Raw genomic sequence first — 25,998 nt, forward strand, 5'->3', positions numbered from 1 at the left:
CCGGACTTGTCACGAAGCCTCATATATATGAGGTGGCCGCTGAAACTCATTGATTTTAGAGCAGCTGGCAAACTTAGTTGGGGGTCTACCGTGTAACAACCTAGTTTAGACCTTAGTCGGAACAGTGGTTTCGGGACCACTAATTCGAGTCAGAAAAATATTTTAATATTATTTTTGGTGTTTGCAGTATGTGAATTAATATGTGTGAAATATGAAAATTTTGTCGTTAATAGCTCAATTTGATAAAAAAGACTTAATCGCGTAAAACGCAAAAGTTGCATTCTATATGTTAAAAGTGCCAAATTTTTATGGCTTATTAAATAGGAGGTCCTTATGTTGTAATTAGACCATTGATAGTAGAATTTGACAAAAATGACCATTAAATGAATGATTTTAAAAGGTTATAAATAAGGTTAATATGGTAAATAGATTATTAATGTTATATTAAATAAAACTAAAACTAATGCCAAGATTAGTCCATTATCATCTTCTTCACACCAAAAATCAAAAGAGAAGAATGCTATTGAAGCATTTTAGGGTTCATCTCTCATTTTCTTTGATTAAGGTATGTATTGAGTTCGGTTTTTAATGATTTCTACGTTTTTTGTTATCGTTACTTTGAGTACTAGCTAGCCCATGCCTTAATTTTGGAAATTGTTGATGATTTTGTGAAATTCCATTGATGAATCCATGAGTTTTATGATGTTTGGTGATGAATTATGCAAGTTTGGTGTTTGATATACATGTTTTGTAAAGTGATTTTTGACAAAAATGTCAATTAAGAATTAAATTGGGAAAAGTGTAAATTGATGGGTTAAATTGTGAAATAAATGAGAGTTTTGGGCTGCTAGGGACCTATACATAATTCGTCTAAGGCATGGTTTTGATGAATTTTGTGTATTTGGTGTTTTGTGTAATAAAGACTAAAATGTTAAAATGTGAAATGTTAGGGGCTAAAGTGAAAAAATGACCAAATGTATATTTTTGGATGAAATTGAATGAATAGGTGATTAAATGAGTTAATTTCGAATACATATAGATCAAGAAAAGAGAATCTCGGACTTAGATCGAGGCAAGAACAAAATACTCGATTAATTGGCTAGTTTCATTATTTTGACGACCGAGGTAAGTTCGTAGATGTTAATTTCATTATAAATAATGTTATATGCATTAATAATTGCATAAAATGTATTTATGAGATTGTGGATAGTGATTTAATTATGAATCCTACTATACGGAAGTGTTCGACAACAAAATCGATAAGCGAAATTTCTCGTTTAAACCTTAAGTACAAAAATGATGGCAATGAAATGTCATTAAGTTAATATATTGGCTTCGAGCTATGATATCGGCACTTTGGGAGTGATAAATACCTTAATTTGGCTATAGGTCATGGTATAGGTACTTTGTGAGGAATTACCTTGATTTGGCTATGAGCCATGATATAGGTACTCCGGGATAAGTTACATTGATTTGGCTACGGGCCATGGTATAGGTACTTATTGATTGTGATCCTTAAGTATCTGATTTTTATTCTAAATGATCCAATGGGTAAAAAAATGACTTATTTGAGAAAAAGGTTAGTACGAGGTGGTACAGGTATGTACGAAACCTATTTGAGCATTACAATCAGTAAGTTAAATGAGATGTTAATGAATTATGTTTTGAGACATGATAGGAAGGTTTGTGTAAATGAGATGTTGTTTTTGGTAATGTGTATATTATAGAATTGTATTTATTTGATGAATTGAATTACTTAATTACGAACTTACTAAGCTATGAAGCTTATTGTGTGTTATTTGTCTATGTTTTTTTTTATATAGTCAAAGCTAGCTGGAACTCCAGGATCGACAGGAGCATCATCACACTATCGAACAATTGTTGGTACTTTTGAAGCTAGTATATTTGGTATATGGCATGTATAGACTAGTGTCATTTTGATATATTTTGAGCTATGATGTTAGCCAAGTGATTTGGCTTGTTAATGATGTAAATGTTAGTGTGTTTTAGCCATTTAAGTTGGCTTAAGTTATATACTTGATAATTGATATATGTGGTGTTTATAATGCCTTATATATATGTTGGTTTGTTTTGGTATGTTTACTTTATTTATGGATATAGCTAAATGCATATTGTATTGGCATGTTTTAGTTGTTTAAAGACATATTGAAATGATGTTATTTTGGTTGCTATGTTTGCTTAAGATTGGGGTGGCAAATTGGCTTTGCAAATAGCCTATTTTTGTCGACACAAGCAGAGACAAGGGAGTGTGTCTCAACCGTGTGTGACACACGGTCATGTTACACGGCCGTGTGTCCCCTGGGGTAGTCCTACAATTTAAAGTCAATCTTGAGCACGGCCTAGACACATGGGCGTGTCTGGTGGCTGTGCGAGGTACACAGCCTTGGCACATGGGCGTGTGTGGCCATTTCAAAGGGTACGTGGGCTAGACACAAGGGCGTGCGATTAGCCGTGTGACCCAAGTCAGTTTCGACCACGGTCAAGGCACACGGGCAAGTCTCCGGCTGTGTGGTACAAGTCAGTATGTATGCCTTGTTTTCACACGACCTATGATACGGGCGTTTTTGGTAACTGTATGAGTCACACAGCCTGTTCAAGCGGGCATGTGACCTGTGATTGCATAATTTTTCTAAGTGTCCGAAAGCTTTTATATGTGATCGGTTTAGTCCCGAACCACTATTAAGCATGTTTTAAGGTTTCCTATATCTTGAGCATGGCCTAGACACATGGGCGTGTCTGGTGGCCGTGTGAGGTACACAGCCTCGGCACATAGGCGTGTGTGACCATTTCAAAGGGTACGCGGGGTAGACACACGGGCGTGTGGTTAGCCGTGTGACCCAAGTCAGTTTCGACCACGGTCAAGGCACATGGGCATGTCTTCGGCTGTGTGGTACAAGTCAGTATGTATGCCTTGTTTTCACACGACCTATGACACAAGCGTGTTTGGTATCCGTATAAGTCACACGGCCTGTTCACGCGGGCGTGTGACCTATGATTGCATAATTTTTCTAAGTGTCTGAAAGCTTTTATGTGTGATCGGTTTAGTCCCGAACCACTATTAAGCGTGTTTTAAGGTTTCGTATAACCTTGTAAGGGACAATGTGAATGTTTGTGAATAGTTTACGATAATGAATGCATAAATTCAGTAATGCCTCGTAACCCTATCCCGGCGACAGATACAGGTTAGGGGTGTTACATACCGTGTTGGAATCACTGTACTAGGAGATGTGCGAGGTGACAAAACCAAATAAAGCCAAAATCGGAGGTTTCCTATCACTACGACAATCATGGGCTCGATTTTATTTTCTATTTTTATGTCCTCAAGTGAGCCACCCATATAATTCTCACTCATAACGGGGTAAAATTTATATTGGATTTTACAATTATTATATAGATTTAAAATATAATTTTATGCTAAAAATTTATTTAATTAGGTGGAACCATTCGGCGAGTTATGTTAAAATACCTACCGCTCTTGAAGATATACGGCTTCGATTAGACTAACAGTCGGAAGCACATGTAAGTATTAAATGAAATATATATACATAACATATTCGTTTCGTATTTAGTATTTAGTATTATATATATAACTAATATTTTTATCACATTCATATAGTTTCAATGGACACCATATGAGGATCCGGCAATTCAGACAGTAATTTTGGATGAATTCTTTCAAAATCCAAACATTTGGCATATTAAGGTCCCATTGGTCAACTATGTTACTGTCGAGATACACTAGACATATGGAGTGTTATGGCAATTAAGATTCTGACAACTAATTCCCATGACACCTGAGGTGCTCGATAATGAGCATAAAATTGACTTACAGCAATCGAATATGTATTGGCCGGTATTCTTCTTAGAATATATTAAAATTATTGGTATGATCATATACCTACTCGTGAACCGATCATCGTTCTAAATTTAGCGTGCGTGCTAGATTACATGCCATGGTTTAGGATCCATGGCAAGCCATATTTGCTCTTGGAAGAGTAGATGCATTGGCAAATCCGTGTTCAAAAGGAACGACAAGGCCCTTTAAATCTAAGGAGAAGGGATGAAAGGACGTGCCTATCAACAACGCTCACATAATCACCAGGCCTAACGCCTCAAATGACGACCCTCACACCACAGCCTCTTCAAATTATGTCAGGTTCATATCTTAGCCCTTATATGTATCCTAACCCTTATATGTTTCCTTTTCCTAGTCCTATGCCAGTTTGGAATACATGGCCTGATGCATCTCCTTTCCCGATGACTCTAACTCAACCGACGATATATAGGTCATCGTCGTAGAAAGGATCACATGAGGCACTGTCGGGGAGCTCATCTCATTTCCAATCCCCCTCGCCTTATGAGATTCAAACACCTCCGCCGTGGGTGATACAAATGCATTTGCATTCTTTATTCTATCAAGGTGGGTCATCCTCCCAACACCCACAACCCCCCCTGGAAACTGAACCAAGAAGGAATCTAGCATGTAACAGTCGACCAGCCCCATATGGCACTGATTCTGACTGGCACATGCATTGATTTTTTTAATATATTTGTACAAACTATTTTTTTATTGTTTCATTTAATAAAATAAAAGTTGTTTTGAATATTTTAATAGTAAATTTGTACCATACATAAAGGTACCGTCAATTTGTACCAATAGCTTGTAGTATACAAATGCGTCCCGATATTACTTAAAGCTCTAGAGCAGATGCTTGAACGCTTGAACACTTCTTCTTTCTCATCTGAACCCCTTCATCGTCTTTAGGTTCGGTAAGAACAGGATTCAGTTCAGAAAATAATACAACTTTTGTACCATCGGGGCCGGGCTCTCGAGGTGGATCCACATAGGACTCATCATCCAACCCACCATCATCTGTAACGTACGAGGTCCCCTCACCGATGGACGTCATAGGGAGTACATCATCCCTTCTTGTGGACATTTTGTAACGTCCCCAATCAGATGTGGATTGCCAACCACTAAAAGTTAATGTCATTTTCCAGTACGTATTTCCAGCATCAAACATCGACCCACTGAGGTGCATATCCCATCCACTAACAGAGTATTGTGTAGGAGTTGTGTATTCCATACTGCTACCAAACACGGGCGTTTCGTGTTCTGTCTCCCACTAACGAAGTGTCGGGCAAGGGTCGTGTATTCCTCTCGAATAGTAGTAGATGTTGAAGTCGCAAATGCTTCATTTGGCAATGAAAATTGTACATATAACTCAAGATAGGGTAATCCACTAGCGAGATGAGTCTGCGCTATTGCCTCCAAGCTACGACCACATTTGATATCAAATTAGTCATATCTAACAGGATCAATCGAAACATAAAATCGATACTTAATAGACAAAACTCTCATTGGCGTCATTCCGAAGATTTTGCATCTAATTCTTTTATGAAGTTCTGTTAAATCTATATTCTGGTTAAAAACTAGTTACGCTGTGTTTTTCGATAAAAAAACAATGTCGTTCTCGGTGTCACGGACCTCACCATCATAGTAAATAGCAGCACTAATACGTTCACTCATCTTCAATTTCTATTCTGGTTAGCCTTTCTAATTTTTCTTGCTGTAACTTATGTTACATGAGAATGAAATTTGGCTCATTTATAGCCTAAGGCCAAGCACGAACTACTATAGAAAAAGAGCGCCTACGTGGAAGATTTTTTCAGTAATTTTACTGACAGTGCATCCTGCTTGAAGCGATTTTGACACTATTTTTTCAAAACTATCTTCTCAAAATTATTTTTTCAATAACTACTATAAAAAAAAAGTGTTCACGTGAGAGCTTTTTTCAGTAATTTTGCTGACAGTGCATCCTGCTTGAAGCATTTTTTACACTATTTTTTCAAAACCGCCTTCTCAAAATTATTTTTTCAAGAACTACTGTAGAAAAAGAGCGTCCACGTGGGAGCTTTTTTCAGTAATTTTACTGACAGTGCATCCTGCTTGAAGCGTTTTTGACACTATTTTTTCAGAACCATCTTCTCAAAATTATTTTTTAGGAACTACTGTAGAAAAAGAGCATCCACGTAGGAGCTTTTTTCAGTACTTATACTGACAGTGCATCCTGCTTGAAGCGTTTTTAACATTATCTTTTTAGAATCATCTTCTCAAAATTAATTTTTTAGAAACTACTGTAGAAAAAAAAACAAAACCCTTTTTGTCAATATAATTTTTTCAAGACTTAACCTTAAACCCTTTTACAAAAACCCTAAAAGCTAAACACAAAATTATTTATTTAAAAACCTAAACCCTAATTTATTTAATTTTCTTAAAATTTTAAATCCTAATTTAATTAATTTACTTAAAACCCTTAAAACCTAATTTAATTAATTTTTTAAAAAATCTACACCGATTTATTTTTTAAAACTCTTAAACCCTAAAATAAAATCCTAAATTATTTTAACAAACCATTAATCCTAAAATCCTTAAACCCATAAACCCTAGGCAATAAACATGCAAATAGCCCTAACCTTAGAAAAACACGGGTTAAAACACATCCCTTGGGGAGCTTTTCCCATGTCAGCAAAACGCGTCCATGTCAATGCGTTTTTTGCTTACATGGAAAAATCGTTCCCTCAAAAACGCGTTTTGCTGGAATTTTCCCTTAAAACACTCTTACGTGGATGCGTTTTAGTGTTTTCAACCCAATCCAGTAAATAATGAAAAAGGTGACCCATTTCCATAAATAAAGTAGGAAATGGGCTTTTATTGGTAAAATGGTCTTATAGCTTTACCTTTATGTGAACTATTGAAAAAATATATATCTTTATAACAATATCAGTTATGATGTGAGTATGGTCACATCATGTAACTTGACAAGAACGATTCGAGATTGACCTAAACTCGAAGAGTCCAAATGTAAGAAGAAATCGTTCAAAACTCATGCAATGTTTGTCTGTGGGCTTTTTGAGGTCAAATCTTCCATCTCATTTTACTTATAATTCTACATCTTTTATTAATTTTTATTTAGTATGAGTAGTTAATATGTGTCTTAAGTATTTTTAATGCTATTAGCTTTTAATTAAGTTAGTTGTTAGTTTTAATTACGTGTTAAATACATCTTGAGAACTAGTTATGAATTAATGTCTTGCATTATTTATCTGCATCTTTAAATTGCATTATATGTTTTACATTTAATTATGTCATGCATTATGTAAATCATTTGTTTATTTAGTTTGCATATTCATTAAACCTTACATTTAAGCATCTTGTTTGTTCATTTAGTTAAAGCATGAGTTAGTTTCATAAGTGTGTGATAGTTTCATAAGTGTGTGAAGTGTGTTTGTTTTGGCTATTACTTTTTATGCATAAGTTATAGTATGCTAATTTTCATTATAAATAAGATATTTTAAGTTGAATAAGAATATAAAAAGCTGTCAATGCTCAATAACTAATTAATTGTCTTGTAGGTGGCTATTCATATGGATCAAGAATGACTCTTCAAGTCTTTTTCGGTTTCAAGCACTTAAAGTTCATTATGGTGGCTGTTCAAATAGACCAAGAGTGGCATTTCAACTTCTTATCAGTTTTGGTGCACTTAAAGCTCAATCATTATAATACCCTAACCCATATCCGTCACCGAAATAGGGTTACGGAGCATTACTAGCAATTTCAAAACAATTACAGATAATTCAGATCAATTACTATTCATTTTTCCAAGATTATTCATAACGTCCCTTAAATGGATTCTTGAGGCATAATATGAGTATTAAAATCGATTCGGGACTAAATCAAGGGCTGAAAGAATTTTTCACGAAATTTTAAAAATTTTTCAAGATACAGGGCTCACACTTCCGTGTAGTCCAAGGGACACGCTCGTGTGACCCTAGGACACGCCCATGCTACAAGCCATTCAAAATTATGTAGCTCTCTGTCTTGTGCCATACGCCCGTGTGCTAGGCCGTGTTGTTAATTAAATTTTTCAAAATTAGGTGCAGGTTTCACACGGCCAAGACACACACCCGTGTTCTAGGTCGTGTAGCATGCACAGCTGAGACACACGCCCGTGTCTCTGCCCGCGTGCTCAATTCTGAGCATTCTGTTTCTCAAATTTAAGGTGCAGGGGATACACGGCCAGATTACACGCCCACGTGTATGGCCGTGCGTCACACACGGCCATGTCTCCACCCGTGTAGACGAAAATAGGCCATTTCAAGGCCACTTGTCTCACCCTTTCCACAAACAACCTGCACACAATACTTTCACATACCAATATAATCCAACCAAGCCACCAATTCAAGCCAAAATAAATATAAAATATGTTATATCATCCCATACACATCAATATCTAATACATACAAACACATCTAAGTCTCATAATCTCAATTCAAACTACTTCATTATCAAACCAAACCTATACATGCCATATAAACCAAAAATGTATAACAATATCTACCCAAGTAATCTGGATAGTGTGAGTTGATGTGTTGATCCGATCCTCTGAATACACGTTAATCTACAAGAACATTAAACACACAAAGGTAAGCTTATAGAAACTTAGTAAGTTCATAGGCCTAAAATATAAATCTTACCAAACCATTTATAATTAGACATTAAATAGAGCATATTATTAACATTGCTTGCCAACAACAACTTTAATCGATTAATTCACTTATTTGAGCTCAATATCAATAATAACTTAAGTTCTTCCACAATACTTTCATATAAAACTTACCAATTATTGCCAATCAAAGAACGACTTACAGATTTGAGTATATCATAAACAGAAGCCTGAAGGCTACACTAAAACACATAAGTGTTAAACTGAAACCCATAAGGGTTGAACGGAAGCTCATAGGAGTTGAACGGAAACCCATAAGGGTTAAACTGAAGCTCAAAAGAGCTGAACTGAAACCCAATTAGGGTTAAACTGAAACTCATAAGAGTTAACTGAAGCTCATGAGAGCTAAACTGAAAGCAAACACTGAATTTCGCAACAAATACTGAATCTCGGTTTACTTGGGTAATTTTCCGTCAATTTTTCCTTTGCACTGAATGAATATACTCAATCTCGCGTTCTATTAATTTGAACTTCTGATCTAAATTTTCATATTTTTATAATAATTGCAATTTAATAATAAACATATGAGATAATACATTATATCATTTATAAATTAACAAATAATCATGAGAACTCAACCATATGAACTTACCTGGGGTAATATGCAGAAGTTGTAAAAAATTCAGGGACTAATCAGCTATTTTCTCTTTTCCACGACTTTCTTTGAGCTCTTGGTCTAATATAAAATTTTCCGGTCATTACAATCTAATTCAATTCTAATTCACTTCACAATTTATGTCCTTTAATTTTTAAAATTACACTTTTACCTCAAATTTTATATTTTTACAATTTAGTCCCTAATCAATTAACCCATCAATTGAACTAATTTTTCAAAATTAACACATTATTCCATAATTCTAAACTACTACACAACATTTTGTATTCGAAATTTTAGCACAAAATCCTAATTCTTAACTTTTTCACAATTAGGTCCTAAAAATCAATTTCTATTGAAATCACTTAATAAAATCATCACATAACAAAATTAAAGCTTCAAATCCATGTTTATTCATCATAAAATTTCAGCACTTATCCATGGAAACTTTCAAAATCACTCATAAAATCAAAAACTAATGAATTCAATAGTTAGACCTAGTTGTAAAAGTATCAAAATCACAAAAATTACAAGAAATAACCAAGAATTGAACTTACTTGTAGCAAGAATATGAAAAAAACAGCTTATAGGGACTCTTTAATGGCTGTTTTTTGGTGGAGAAACATGAAGAAATGTCTAGATTTTCAATTTGGTCATTAGTTTTATTTTTAATTCTAACCAAATTATCACTTTGCCCTTAGTTTACACCAAATTTTTTCTATTTCTTCTTTCCACACGCCGTCCAGCCATTTCCCATGTGTCTAATTCCCTATTTGGTCCTCCTTTAATTACCACTTATGCTATTTAATCATTATTCCTTAATTGACTAGTTTTGCACCTTTTTCACTTTAGTCCTTTTTGATTAATTAACTATCAAAACGTTAAAATTTTCTAACCAAACTTTAATATTAATTCACTAACACTCCATAAATGTTTATAAAAATATTTATGGCTCGATTTATGAAATTGAGGTCTCGTTTCCTTGTTTTCAACTCAATTTACCTAATAAATTCTTTTAATTCACAAATTTCACTAATTCAAAAATACTTCTAAAATCTCACTTAAATAATAAATATTAAATTATTGAATTTTAAAACTCACTCATCGGATTTAGTAATCTCGAATCACTATTTTCGACAATACTGAAAATTAGGCTGTTACAATCATGGTGTCAATAAAAGAGATGAATACACAAGCATTAAGGCATTTGGTTTTAAAGGAGATGAAAGGACTACAAAACAACACAATTAAGGAACATTAAGCCTTCATCAAAGTGAAGAAACATGACTTTTCAACTACACATGAATCAAGTGAAAAGACATGACTCTTTGGTTGCCCACTATGAGTTATAATTGAAATTAAATGTTTATTTTAATAGCTAGTTGAATGCTGAATTTGAAAAGCCCTTTATAGGAATTCTAAAAGTCATTTTGGAGGTCTATAAATTTCGGCCTAAGTTACTTATGTAAGGTTAGACCATAATGAATGAATATACATTTTGTGAGATTTTTCTCTTAAGTTCTTAATAACATACGAACTGAACTTATCAAGGTTTATTGCTTGTGGCGTTCTTCTTTCTTTTCTATACCTTCTGTTCTTGTTTCTTTCATAAACAACGGGTTGGGGTCTATTCGAATTTAATTTCTTGTTTTCAATTGTTTGTCGTATAGAAAACGGGTCACGTTCTATAACGTTGTTTCTTTTCTCGTACAAGCCTTTATTTTCAATATTCTTATTTTATTTCTTTCGAGTGACTTGTAATTTCTAAATCTAAGTTAATTTGTGATACAAATTTGGGCAGAAATCATATTAGTTTATTAGTGTATATATAAACATTAGACCAAATTCAAATATAACCAGGGGTGAAACCATAAATTTTTTTAGGGGATGATATTAAATTGTAATTTTTACGATAGTAAAATACAATTTCACCATTTTAATAGCATGTATCTTTATAATTTTTAAAAGATAGAAATCAAATTTTATATTTTTAAGAGAGGTTAAAGTGTAATTTTACCTTTATTAATTTAAAATTTTAAAATTTTAAAAAGATTAAATGGAAAATTTTCCATTTGAAGATGGCGGGTCTCTGCCAAATTTCTAATTTTACCCTTGAATATGGCTCGATAACTTATTTATAGGATTGCTTAATAATTTTATTTTTAATAGATTATTGTGAATCGATGAATGAAAAAATTTATATAATAAATATATTTATAAAAAAGTTTGATGCAAAAATAAATGATGTTTTAGTTAAAATGATAAATTTGAGATGTTGAAAACTATAGTATTTTATGTTCAAATTACATTAGCGTATTTTTTTTTTTTGAGATTTTATATAAGAATAATAATATTTCTTACTTTGTAAATGTAATGAATTTTGGTAATTTCACAATTAAGTTAGTATCACCCATCAATCAAGTCAATCAAATATATCTTTATACTTATAAATATATTATATTTGAAACAGTGAAACTCAAAAAGAATAATAGAATAAATGTTAAAATATAGCATAAGTTTCTGTACTTTCGTTTTCAAAAATTTAATCTAATTAAAATTTCAAGCCCAATTAGTACACTATTAATTTTTTTTGTTAAATTCATATCTTTACAATATTATTTCTTAATTACATAGCTATTAAATGAATATTTTTTATTTCAAAATCTGAAGATAATAAATTTAATAATAAATTTAATAGTATTGATAGTTGAATCTAAATTTTGAAATATGAAAAAATTCCTGAAAATGAAAGTATAAGAAACTAAGGTATTTATGGCATATTTTAAACTAGAATAAAATGAATATCTAAAACAATTTTTATTTGGAATATTTAATTAATAATACACATTTATATTTATTTATTTAAAAACTAAATAATATATCCAACCCATACCTTCTGCAATTTGCAGCCTGCCAGTCGAAATTTCTATTCTCTGTGGGTCAATCAATCTTCACTCATGCATTATTTTTTAATTAAATTTTTACTTTTCTTTTTCAGAAGTAGGAAGCAAACATGATATCGATTTCATAAAATTAAAGTTGAAAATGGCTGTCTCTCTCAATCTCAACCACACCTCATTTCACCCCATTTGCCAAAATAAAAAATATTCTTTTCAGTTTATCCCTCTTTCTCTTTCAATTTTCTTCGAAAATAAACAAATGGGTCTTTTTGGTTTGCTTAGTTCCATCAACTGGGACTCTGAGTTTTACCCACAGCTCACTGATTTCGTTTACCTCCCTTTCTTTGCTCTTTTCTTCCTTTCTGTCAGGCTTTTCCTAGACAAATTTATCTTTGAGGTATTTCAACTTTTTTTTTTTTAATTTTCATGTTTTCTTTAACTGTCATCGTTGATCATTTGTAGTTTATGGTGGAATTGCTTTCCATGGAAGAAAAGAACTTGAGTTGACTTTTGGGGGGGTTTGACTGTGCTATAGGATTCTTTTTTGTTTGAGTGAATTAGGGTCTTAGGCCATTTTTGGTGCCAACTGATTGTAGTTTGATAATATATGTTTGGCACTTTCCTTAGACTTTGAGCTCTCTGTTAAGAGTCCCATCTTGTGTAGTTCATGTGTGGATTTTCTCGGCTTTATTCGGGTTCGGGTTAGTTGGGTAGTTAATTAATAGTAGAATTATATAATTTAGTGCTTGTAATTATGGATTCTTATTGGAATTGTTAGTTAGTTGTTAACTGGTTGTAGAATTATTTATTTTAGTGCTTGTAATTATTGGTTCTGATTGTAATTGCTAGTTAAGTTAATTAGTTGTAGAGTTATTCAATTTCGTGCTTGTAATTATTGATTCTGATTGGAATTGTCGATTTAAGTGGTAACTTTGAATATATTTCTCTGTGTGTGTTTGTTTGATGTATAAAAAGAACACTGTTTAGATAATATTGGTTAAAATGACTATAACTCTTAACTTTGAGTTGAAACTTAACTTTTGGGAAATCGGGTTTGAACCATAAACTGCAATGATGTTCATAATGTTCTTAGTAGTTCATAAATAATAGAGATTAATGAATGTCCAAAACTTTTACAATCATATTGGGTTTTTCTTATTTTTTTTGTACTTAATAGAAATCACAATTCTGCACATTTCTCAACTTAATAATTTTCTTTTCTAGTTTTAATGGACTTGGAATGACAATCTTTGATTAATTTTTTCAGTTCTGTTCAACTCATGTTCAAAATCAGTTTGATTTTGTTTAATTGTTTCATCTATTTCTTGTAACGGAGCTAGCTTTCTGGGGTTTTAAGTGATAAGCATTGTTTTCCGAATGCTAACATGAAAATTTGATTATAAGAACAAACTTGTCTGTTTCCATATGATCATTAACATTATGGTCTGAAATGCCTTGTTCCAAAGTCCATTCGCCATTCAATTGAAAATGATCGGCAAGGATGATTGCTGTGATACTTAAAAGCATCTAGACCACATCTAGGAACCTTTTCTGTAATCGGTTTGCTTATGTTTGAATGGTTTTAACAATATCATGAAAGAGAAACAAAATATTACTGGTTCCTGGTAAAAATTATTGAAACCTACATTTGTGAATGATGGTTCTACATCTTATCTTTTGCTATTTACCTTTTCTTTTTCTAAAGTTTGGTTGATGTTAAGTAGCTGTTAATATTTGGTGCAGAATTTAGCTAGGAGACTGGTCCTTGGTAAAGGCCACACCTTACATGATGTTCAGAAGCATGATAACAGGAAGAAACTCAATAAATTCAAAGAGTCAGCATGGAAATGTATCTATTTTTTTTCATCAGAGTTATTATCTATATATGTTGCCTACGGTGAGCCTTGGCTTACCAATAGCAGGTACTTTTGGGAAGGGCCTGGAAAACAGGTTTGGCCTGATCAAAAAATTAAGTAAGCTCACAAACTCGTGTATAAATCATTTTCTACAAAATCATGTAGTACTAACTTTTGATATTTGACATGTGAGGCTTATGATTTGCTTGTTTTTTATGCTAAGATTGAAGTTAAAAGCATATTACACATATGCTGGCGGGTTCTATACATACGCCCTATTTGCTTTGATTTTTTGGGAGACAAGACGTTCAGACTTTTTGGTGACCATGGTTCACCACATAGCAACTATAATTCTCATTATTCTATCTTACGTATGCAGGTATTTCTGAGTTGAGTTTATTTATGATTGCTTATCAAGGATTAATCAAATTTCGGCTTAAGTAAATATTCCATCCTTTTTGCCTTTTAACAATTTCATTCTGCCTCTTGCAGGTTTGCTCGTGTAGGTATAGTTACTTTAGCCCTTCATGAAGGGAGTGATGTGTTCCTAGAAACTGCAAAGATGTCAAAATATAGTGGCTTGGAATGGCTTGCTAGTGTTGCATTTGTTCTTTTTGCTCTCTCTTGGACCATTCTACGCGTGTCATTATTTCCATTCTGGATAATCCGGAGTACAACGTGAGCCTTTGTCTCAGCTTATCTGAAGCTTTTTAAATATTTTTGGGTTTATCTCTGTATTTGGTGCCTTAGTTTATAACATCCTACAGAAAACGTTTAATGATTTGCTTGGTGTGCCGATAATGGAGACCTTTCACTGTCATTGGAAAAGTCCCTAGTTCATCCTCTTCCACATTTAATGTTTTGCTTTCTTTGGTAGGAGGTTAATCCCTTGCTTTTTTATTTCCTTTTCGAATTTACTTTTGACAGCTATGAAGTTCTTTTAACATTGGATAAGGAGAAGCACATGGTGGATGGATCTATATACTACTATTTGTTTAATACTCTTCTTTTCTGCTTGCTTGTTGTTCATATTTATTGGTGGATCTTGATGATACGAGTGATTATGAGACAAGTCAAATCCGGCGGACAGGTTGATGATGTTCGATCAGGTATGAACCTTCTAGCAATGCTTCTAAACTGCCGGTAGGCTTAGAAACACAATTTTAGGTAAAGAAAGAAAATTTAATGAGAATGCACAACTTTTTCTTTCTTTAGCATCGTTAGGGGAAAGGAATAGATATCCAATAGCAAGAATAAGGGAAAATGATTTTTAAAGTCTTAAGTAACCTTTTTCTAGGCACATATTTATAGATTCAAATATGTCAGAGGTCCGTGTACTCTTCACAGACAGAATTTAGTCCATGTACTTTTTTTTTCATGAATTTAGTCATCAGCTTTTCAGATTTCAAAATTTAGGTCTAATTTTTAACACTGTAACTTTTTTTTTGTTTGTTTAATTTGTTGGTTGACATTTTGAAATAATAAAAAAATTCACTTTGTAGTAATGTAACTAAAAAAATGGGTTGTAATGAACTCGAATTTAACAAAAACATTTTAACAGTGTTAACAGTTGGACTTGTTTTGAAATCTGAAAAGTAGGACTAAATTCTTAGAAATAAAAGTATAAGGACTACATTCCAAATTTATGAAGAGTACAAAGACTTATATGGCATATTTTAACCGTATTTATATGTTCAAACTTAATAGGTTAGGGTTATTGTTGTTGGAAAATTGTATGTATTTATATGTTCAAACTTGATAAAAGGTAGAGTTCACCCAAGAAGAGACCGAAGTTTATCTTCGATGGCATGAGATTTGAGAAAAGGGATAATTATTCTGCTGATATTATAAAGCCATTTAAGCAGCTCGTTTTGTTTATATTCCTAGTCAAGTTTGTTTTGGTTGATGAATTAGGACAAGGACATTTATTACATTATCTTATGTTGGAATTCCTTAAATTAAGCAGATTTTCTACCTTAGTTCTAGGAATTTCCTTGTACTAACTGAATGTCCTGGTGTTCTGCAGATTCTGAAGGCGAGGATGAACATGAGGATTGAATATGAAAGCTTGCAAACCACTATATTTACTTGTTCCCCAAGGTATTTAGGAAATCATAATTTTCAATACAAATGTAATTTTCTTTCAATTCTACATATTTCCTATTATTGATGAAATTAATGCAGTGTTGTACCTTTCCTTTTTCTCTTTCATTTTTTTTCCTCGTACACACGAAAGGTGACGAAAGGCATGGTCATCTTTTTATTTATTCATTTATTTCTAGTTGTAAGTTGAATATATGTTCAATCTTGAGGGTTGATGTTGTTTATCCATACTTCTTAGGCGAAGAAAGTATATTGGACTTTACCTTCCATTGTCATCCTTAGTTTGAGCTCTCGCCATGCCGTAAGTTGCTCGATTCCTTTTCTTTATACATATCTCTTCTTTTGGGGCGTACAAAGAAAAAGGTTTTGTAAATTCTAGGATTCTAACTTCAAATTTGCTTGATGCCACCTTTATAAGAATATTTCATGAATCAACTGAGTTAAACCCTGAATTCTTCTATTTGCTTCTGTTGCTGAGATTTGGCATCGTATCATTTTGTTTCTATTGACCTTTCTTGGAGAATACTGGAAGGTCTTCATTTGGTTACTTTGGTGTCTTGGATTGTTGTACTAATGGTTCCGTAGAGTGTTTAAAAAGCACCAAGGCTAGCCAATGGCAGGGCTCAAACTTTTAATCTAGCTAGTTAGATGAATCCATGAATCTTGACGAAAAAATGGGTGACCAAGGAGGCCTTTGTATTAAAAGTTAGAATGTCCTTTTACCCTAAAAAATGTTATTTTCATGTCGTATAAGAGGGTATCTCATAACTTATATACTCCCCATTGTCTTCACCAGTCTTTGTTTTCCACTTCTTTCCATGTTCTGGGTAAGTTATTATAGTTTTTGTTTTCCACCTCTTTCCGTGTGCTGGGTAAGTTCCTGTGTCTGTTTTACTATCCATGAAAACCTTTCGAAATTCAGGACTGCATCTTCCAAAACAACCCGTATCTTAAGATTCGAATCTAAATTCTCTCTTTGAAATCATCCCAAAAAACAAATTACCTGATTGTCTTAACAAATATACGTTTATGGCAGCATCTCCGTTGAAGCTTGATTATACATTAGAGCATAATATGAAAATATAATCTTTTAACATATATAGAATCAATGTACACGTATCGGATATTCACTCGATATTGCAGAACTAAATGACTAATAGCTTAAAAATTCAGAAAAAAACTGGGATATCCGAAACATTAAACTAAATGGAAAGCACAAATTATTGAGGTTTTTCTATCAAATCGAATCATGAATGTAGAAATATAGTTATCGACACAACTAAGACATCTAAGTCCAAACCATGTAACATTACTAAAGAACTGCTATTGCTTTGATAAACGCTTTTCACTTCCGGAAGTATTTCAATGGACTTAACTTGTATGCATTAATGGCTGGAATGCTCTAATCTTCGCACCCCTATTGGTATCACTGTGAAAACTTTGAGATCAACTTGTCTACATGAATTATGATATCATCTATCTGTGGGCGAACAGCAGCCTGAGGCTGAAGCATCCATGTCACAAACTGGTGAAGAGCTTCCGGATATGGTGGTTTAGGTCCAGCTGGCCACTTGATCTGTGCATTTATAATGGCCAATTGTAGGCTTCCTCCGGATTCTCCAAGTGCGTACTCAAACGGAGATACCCCATACCTACAACAAATGGCAATTAATAACATAATAACTACATAATGCAAACGGTTTATGGTTTCTTTAGCTTGTTTCTGGATAGCATTTACATTACATCCAAGATACAGAGAGACACGCATGTAACTCTGAAAAATGATTTCATTCCAAGACTTTAGGAAGGAAAAGATGAAACTTCAAAAAAAAGGGAAAGTTCGATAAACAAATCACAACTTCATGTGATTATAAAATGAAAGTTGGAGGACTGTGAAATTACAGAACCAAAAAAAAGGAAGAGTTTGTAAAATGAAAGCAAACATTGTAGAAGTGCATTTATAAGTGTTACTTACATTATTGCATATAAAGTGCATCCCAACGACCAAATATCAGTTCTCTCATCAATATCAGCATCGCTTGGGCAATCCCACAACTCAGGAGCTCGGAAAGGTGCTGAACAATGCTCAGATGCCCATTCCTACATATGAAACCAAAATCCACCATCAGTATTGTAGAAAAGGCACTGAGCTGATATACAGAGAAAGTGTCTTAAAATATTCTATTCAAACTCAGGCAACGTAAGCAACACAATTGGAAGTGCTATATGTGATAGGGGAGTGTAGTGTAAAAAGACTTGGAATTGAAGAAAAATAAAGAAGAAATAAGTACCTGAAGCTGGAGTGCCTCAGAACGAGAGCGGATTTGTTTCCTTGCAGGACGAGCACTACCGAAATCCATCAATATAGCAAGTGGTGCTTGCCCTTTTCTTCGGGTTAAAAGAACATTTCCTGGCTTGACATCATTATGTGCATATGGAGGAACAAGACCATGCATATGTTTCAGCCCTGCACACAGCTGCAGATATAATTTGGTCCAGTTAAAATGCTTACAATTATTTCTAATCAGTTATAACATCAATAAATCCGAAAAATACAAAAAAGGAAGTCAAGAGGGGATCCTAAAACATTAAATGAACAAATATTATAACATTGAAGCTAGATGGTAAAGTCTAAGCAAAATCCATGAGATACATTTGATTACTTGTATCGCATAGTTACCAATTTTTTTTTGAGAAATATTATAACATGAGGAATGGGATTGCATAGTTCAAAACAATAAGATAGTTTTACTCACCTGCCGAAATATTTGAAGAACATCTGAGGTAGAAAAGAATTCCTTTTTAGCTTTCATAGCATTGGAATTGTCCAGTAATGTTCCATCCAAATGAACAGGAAATAACAAATATGCTTCATGATTCCATGATCCTTCTTGTGTAGGCTAGCCAATGAAATGAAATTGTTTTAGACAAACACAATTTTGCATTAAAAGTCCTTCAAAAGAAGAAGAAATGAGCCATCAAGCGAAACACAAGAGCATCTCAAAAATAGTTCCCATTTTAAGTTTTACACCAACCTTAAAGGTAAATGAGCTGATAAATTCAAAAAAGTTTAGGACATAAGAGAATAAGGTATCTGAATAATTACCTTAATGGCAATAATAGCATGATCAAGAAGTGGAAGCAGATTAGGGTGACTAAACAAGGATGAAACACGGATCTCCTCACGAACCAATTCCAACTGCTCATTATTCTGAATGAGAACTTTTTTCATTGCATAAGTTCCATCATCTACAAATGCAACCCAAATTTAAGATGTAAATCCAGATTAAAGATGCATAAATCAGAACCCGTTAGGCAAGCAGTCAAACTGTCATAGACCAAAGACAAGATTCGCTATGAAGTATGAAATTCTATGTCCAAGGCCTTCGTTTTTTACAACATAACTGAGATCAAAGATTAAAGTGATATCCATAATTTGAGGTCTATAACTCCAACAAGAGTTTGATAATCACATAAAGTTCCACCTACTTACCTATATGAATTCAATTTTATGAGATAATCATACTATTGTGGCAAAGAAGAAAAAAGAGCACACTTTTAGAGATCCAAGGCTAAATAATAAGCCGAAATAAAATAACCCCACACAATTTACCATAAATCTTCATATGAAATACCAAAGCTAGCTTCAATTTTCCTTAGGCAAGAGCATTCAGTAGCAGTAAGTTCACAAAAACTCGATTAATTTACAACAAAAAGAATCACTTAAAACCCTCCAAACAAAAGTAAAAAAACAGAATCATTTAAGACCAAGAAGCAAAGGACAAAATTTAAAAAAAAAAAACCAAGATTTAGAAAGAACCAGATCATTGAAAAACCATTGAAATAGAGAAAAACCCAAATCATAAATTCCTCAGAAAAAAAAAAGATTAAAAAGATGAATTTTTTAAGGGGACGAACCGGAAAGATGAGAAGGGTCCTTGACTTTTTTGGCTAAGCCAACAGATGAAGCTGAAGAGGCGTCGGATATGACTTCCTTCACCAAATAGACATAAGCGAACCCACCTTCACCCAACTGCCTCACGATCCTGAACCTGTTGTCATTGATCCAAACGTCCCCTCCACCATTTACGGCGTCGTATAAAGCATTCAACCCTGAAAATGAACACCCCATTGTTCTTTTCTTTTCTATCTTCAACTAAAAAAGAAAAAAAAAATTCCTTTTAGATCTTCAAGCTATCATTTTTGTTATTTGAGTTTAGTCAGGTTTTGAAGCATTAAGAAGCTTCTTGTGTTTATTAAGAGACTGATTTTGTACTGGATCTGGGTTGAGTTTGACACTCCAAATTTTCATTCTTCCACTCCGCTGTTTGTGTTGCGATTGGCTACTGTCAGTTTGACTCGACTGCAGACATGAAAAATCTGGCTGCCACTTACTAACGCTGTTATTTTGAAATTACATTTGAGTCCTTGTACCTTGTGGTGATTTTAGAGTATATCTGATTTAATCCGATCCGTCCATTTGGCTGGCTAAGTAGAGAGACACATAAGATGAAAAAGCTTTTATTTGGCTCTTAGGCCTAAAAAAAATTGGATATATATATATTTGTTAATTACTCAATGTATTTTCTAAAAAGTTGTAGATTTAATCTTTGTATTGATAAATTTTAGTCCTATATTTTTTAATTTTTTTAGTTAAATTCAATTATTAGTCTTGCACTATATGTACAGTTAGTCCGTAGATTTAGTCTTTGTATTGGTAAATTTGTCCTATACTTTTTTTTAGTTAAATTCAATTACTAGTCTTGTACTATGTGTACAATTAGCCCATTGTCTCTAATTGAATCCTTCTAAATCCTCATATTTTTATATTTTAAAATTTCAGTATTAATGCAAATGACAATTAATAGTATCCATTAATTAAATTTTTAGTAAGTAATATGAAAATAATAAACTGACACGACATTATATTGACGCCATCAAATTTTGAAAATAACAGAATTTTACTTGATAAATTTAACAATTAATATTTAGTGCAGACTAAAATTTAAAAATATAAAAATTAAGAAAAAATAAAAATATAAAGATTAAATTCATAACCTTTACTAAAAAAAAAGTAATAACAAAATTTAATCTTTTCAGTGCAACCTGGTTATATACATGGTATTTAAAGATTTGGGTTTAAGGTCATACCATTGAAAGGTAAGACGTATCACACACAATTGTATTTGTCGACTGAAGTCCCATTCCATTCAGCCATACCCTCAAACATCTTACCATATAAACTTTCATGTCACAAAATTATATAATATACAAATTCTTCATACCCACGTAAATGCCATGCTATCACACAGACTTCATTTATGTATACAAGATAATCCTAAAACCTAAAATTGCATATAATTATAGCAAGTTAATATGACCGTAATTCGATGCAGAATTTACCTGTTTGTAGAATAAAGATTCAATACATTAAGCATATCTCTATACTTAATAGTGTTCATATGATTTCTAAATTACCTCAAATTTAGCTTTAAAAACAAATCAATATTGTAAAAGGGCCAATTTGCCCGGGCCCACTAAAAACCAAAATATATACAAAATAAGTAAATAAAAAAAATTAAATTAAACCAAACCAATACAACAGTCCAGTTTTATAACAAACCTAAACCCAGCTACATAACCCAAGCCCAATAACTAAACTTAGACCCAAATTTAAAACCTGACCCAAACTTACAAGGCTCGATAGGCCCAGAACATTAAAACGTCAGAAACCCTAGCAGTTCCCACTCTCGCGCTGCAGCCAAGCCTCAGCCCTGGCCTCCATACCCTCCAGCAGCCACACACACGTGTCTCCGTACGCCAGCCCAACCCCGTACCCGTGCGCCAACGCACCTGTACCTGCGAAGAAATGGACAAACCACAGCAGCAAATACATACAAAAAAAAAAACGACAGCAGAGTAGCAAATGGAAAGGAATGAAAATTGTATTTTTATTATTCTTTCTTTTCGGCTATAAAGACCTCAAAAATTAGTGTATTTTGGTGACGAATGCAATATACACACGCATATTACACACTCAAACGCCACATAAACACAGAAATACACATACAAAAACAAAAGCAATAGAAAACAATCGATTCTTAAAGGTGATTTTCTGACTGAAATCTAAGAGGCGTTCCTTTTTTTTCGGCTTGATATTTTGTTTATTTGTTGTTTTTTACTCTAAGGCATGAATAAAAAAGGGAAAAGAGGGAGTTTACCTTGAAAGCACGCCGTGGATCTCCTCTTGCTTAGTTAATATCGAAGTTAAGAGGAGATTGAAAGGCTGAAAGGTGTTCTCTCCAGTCTAAATCTGTTGACTGCTGCTAGGGGAAGGAGAATCGGCAGTTTCAAAGGGGATTTAGGGTTTGGAAAAGAAGAAAATGGATGGGGGTTCAGCTGAACGGGGTGTTTTGTTGGGGATTTTAAGGGAGTAAGAAACGGCACCGTTTAGACCAATGATAATGGTCTCAAACGACACTGTCTAGGCCACCCCCTTTATGCCCGATCCGATCCGTTTCTTCGACCCTTAGGACCCGGGCGCCTCCGTGGTGAAGGGTTATTTTCCATATCAGTCCCTCCCTTTCGCGCCGTATTCAAATCAGCCCGTATTCTTGTTTCGTTTTTTTATTAATTTAGCCCTGTGATTTACACTCGTTTGCAAATGGATCTGCGCTTAAACGCAGCATTTGGGATTTGGTATATTGCCAGTTTTAGTCCCTAGCTGTTTTCGTGCATTGATTATTGGTCCTTTTATTGTTATTGTTTTATTTTCGAATTGTCCCTGCTGTTTTAGTTTAATTCCAGTTAAGTTTTCTTTATTTTTTTTGTAGCCTTTTATTCTTGACTATTTATTCGTGCATTTTAAATAACTTTGGTGATTGTTACTATATTATTGTAAATTTATTTTTGTAATGTCATCTTCGCGCTTTGTATATTTCATAAAAGTTTTTATATACATTAATATATATATATATATATATATATGTACATATGTACTTCGTATCAAAGTTGGTTTTATTTCATATATATATATACTAGTATCAACCTTATATTATTTTTATACATGTGATTCCTTAAATTATTTTCTTCTTGTATTTTATTATATAATCCTACTAAATACATCTTTTAAATTATTATTATATATGTATATATATTCATCGATACCTATATTTGATCTATATATTATTAAACCCATGTATTTTAATATATATTTTTGTTATTCAAGCATGCTTTGTATATCGTTTTACAAAAATTTGAGTTATTTTATATCCATTTATATTAGTACATGTTTTGATTTACATGCATTATTAAACTTACATTTTATATACATAGTTTCCTTTGTACATAAGCACACTTTTAAGTCCATCATAGTTTTTAATAAAATTAATTCAATTTTGAGTACGTTTCTATGGTATTTTTTTAAAAGCAATCATTTTTAATTTATTTATCTGCATATATATATATATATATATATTATGATAAAATCAATCTATTTTTTATATTTTAATTCCATGTTATTTTTATATATAATTTCTTTAAAATTCACTCACACGTGTATATGTACATATAGCTACATGCTTTATACCCATTATCCTTTCACATCTTATGTATTATATAGATTATTCTTATTGTAGGGATATTACCAACTTTAAATAAATTTTTATGGCTAAATATCTAGTATTTTGGTTGATCCAAATGTTTTTGAAACACCTATTAAATTTTTATTTTTTGTATGTATATACTCTTAATTTTTCTTTTATAAGTTATTTCAAACTCTAGCATATATTATTTGATTATTAGTCCATCATTTTTTTAGTCCATTATTTTTGTATCTTGTTGATCCTATATCGTTTGATATCTCATGTGTTAATTATCTTCCCGATATTTCTTGTATATTTGCTACATCATGCTTGCTCATTTTTATATGTTACCACATCAATTATTCTCCATGCGTTATTGTAATCGAGTTACTTTTTTTAGATTAGCCCTGCTTAATTATTAGTTTATTAGTGGATCATATCTCATACATATCCATTATCCCATATCATCATTTTTCACTTGGTTTGCGAAATGTGGTTTTTTTTTCTTTTTTATAAAATTCAAATCTTTATGATTAATTTATCTGGTTTCAAAACGCATTAATACGTTTTAAGCTAGTTTTATAACTATTCATTTAAAAATTCTTTAAAACGAAGACGAGATTTGATATTTGGCAATTTGCGGAATCGTGCCCTAACGTGTTGGGTTGCAATTTCGCGTTTGCTCAAAATAATTGAATATCCCTTCAAAATTTCACTTATGTCTTCTAAAAATCCTTTAAAACGAGGGCGATGTTCGATATTTGACAATTCGCGGAATCGTGCCCTAACGTGTTGGGTTGCAATTTCTCGTTTTCTCAAAGTAATCGAAGATCCCTTTAGAGTTTCATCCATGTCTTTTAAAAATTCTTTAAACAAAGGTGATGTTTGATATTGGGTAATTCGCGGAATCGTGCCCTATCGTGCTGGGTTGCAATTTCTCGTTTGTTCAAAATAATCGAAGGTCCCTTTTGAATTTCACTCATGTTTTCTAAAAACTCTTCAAAACAAAGGAAATATTCGATGTTTGGCAATTCAGGGAAACGTTTGGCAATTCAGGGAAACGTGCCCTATCGTGCTGGGTTGTGATTTCCTGTTTGTCCAAAATGATCGAAGATTCCTTTAGAATTTCACTCATACTTTCTAAATTCTAAAATAAGGCAATTTATGATATCTAGAAATTCGAGGAGTCGTGCCCTACTGTGCTAGGTTTCGATTTTCTCGTTGGACTAAATAATTTGGCATCCTTTTGCGGTTTTCAACGTATAAATTTTTGAAAGTCAAAATTTGTCATGTTTTTGAGGGCATAAAGGATCATGTCCTATCGTGCTGGATGTGGCACTATATTCCTCTTAAGCAAGAGAATTTTGATAACCAACTCGGGTTATTCAAATATTATCAAAAGGGAACCACATTTCAAAAATATTTTTAAATCTTAGACATAAGGACAGTATTTAATCGATTTGGTACCAATTTTGGGCGTAGTGAGGGTGCTAATCCTTCCTCATGCGTAGCCGATTCCCGAACCTGTTTTTTCAAAAATTCGTAGACCAAATTGTTGTTTTAGTAAACCAAAAATGCTTTATTAAAATAACCTCATTCTTAGGTGATCCGATCACACCAAAACAAAAGGATCGGTGGCAACTCCATATTTCTATTTTTTAAAAGTCGATTTCCCTAATTTTTTTATTAAATTTAAATTTTTAAATAAAAAATAGTTTCGACAAATATATAACATGTATTTATTGGTTATAAAATTTACAATTATTTCGGAATGTGTATAACGTTCAAAAATAAACGAAACATCTTAACATAACTCTTATAATTATTGCAATATATTTTTCAACTCAGACATATAATATCAAATCGTTACATTAATTACACATATAATATTCTTTTACTAGTATCTTGTTTAATAACATTATCCATTTGTACTCGATTAATATTCTTTTATCTTATACCATTATTCTATATTTCTCATACTTTCTTTAAATCTTATGATTTAACCATCAAATGATTATATAATTGACTTAATGTACACTTTAAGTATTTGAAGTATACACATTTTCCCATTTTAATCCTGAAATATACACATATTATCATTATGAAATTTATACCATCCACCACACCATTTGCACAAAGTGTATGCTCATATATTGTACACATTGTTATTGATTTTTATTAGCCTTTCAATCATATTCCATCTCTATTCTCACCAAGTTTAGTAGTACATTTATCAACGTTTCTCTTTCAATTCATTCATCATACATACATACAAAGTCCCAAAATGCTTTGATACATGCATTTCAATCAATATGGAACAACCTTTAATAAATCAAGTCATTACTAGTGCTCATGTACAAATATTCAATCAAT

The 25,998-nt window shown here is 32.6% G+C and overlaps 2 protein-coding genes across 4 annotated transcripts; one reads left to right on the forward strand and one right to left on the reverse strand.

Moving 5' to 3' along the window:
- Positions 1-12,069: 12,069 nt before the first annotated feature.
- LOC108454557 (ASC1-like protein 1) lies at positions 12,070-17,665 on the forward strand. 3 transcript variants are annotated; one of them, XM_017753067.2, is made up of 7 exons: positions 12,070-12,480; positions 13,827-14,056; positions 14,163-14,318; positions 14,432-14,617; positions 14,867-15,048; positions 15,966-16,039; positions 16,281-16,494. In XM_017753067.2, exons 1-6 carry the CDS (start codon positions 12,229-12,231, stop codon positions 15,995-15,997), a joined length of 1,038 nt encoding a protein of 345 aa, XP_017608556.1. In that variant the 5' UTR covers positions 12,070-12,228; the 3' UTR covers positions 15,998-16,039; positions 16,281-16,494. The 3 variants fall into 3 exon arrangements, with proteins under 3 accessions (XP_017608556.1, XP_017608549.1, XP_017608564.1); XM_017753060.2 differs by having other exon boundaries at positions 15,966-17,665; XM_017753075.2 differs by lacking the exons at positions 15,966-16,039; positions 16,281-16,494 and having other exon boundaries at positions 14,707-15,001.
- LOC108454547 (uncharacterized) lies at positions 17,118-20,427 on the reverse strand. Its single transcript, XM_017753048.2, has 6 exons — positions 19,961-20,427; positions 19,149-19,291; positions 18,799-18,942; positions 18,334-18,519; positions 18,018-18,142; positions 17,118-17,694 (listed from the first exon to the last, which is right to left on the reverse strand). Exons 1-6 carry the CDS (start codon positions 20,172-20,174, stop codon positions 17,469-17,471), a joined length of 1,038 nt encoding a protein of 345 aa, XP_017608537.1. The 5' UTR covers positions 20,175-20,427; the 3' UTR covers positions 17,118-17,468.
- Positions 20,428-25,998: the final 5,571 nt, after the last annotated feature.

Source organism: Gossypium arboreum, chromosome 7, assembly GCF_025698485.1.
Source record: "Gossypium arboreum isolate Shixiya-1 chromosome 7, ASM2569848v2, whole genome shotgun sequence".
In the NCBI taxonomy this organism is placed as follows: Eukaryota; Viridiplantae; Streptophyta; class Magnoliopsida; order Malvales; family Malvaceae; genus Gossypium; species Gossypium arboreum.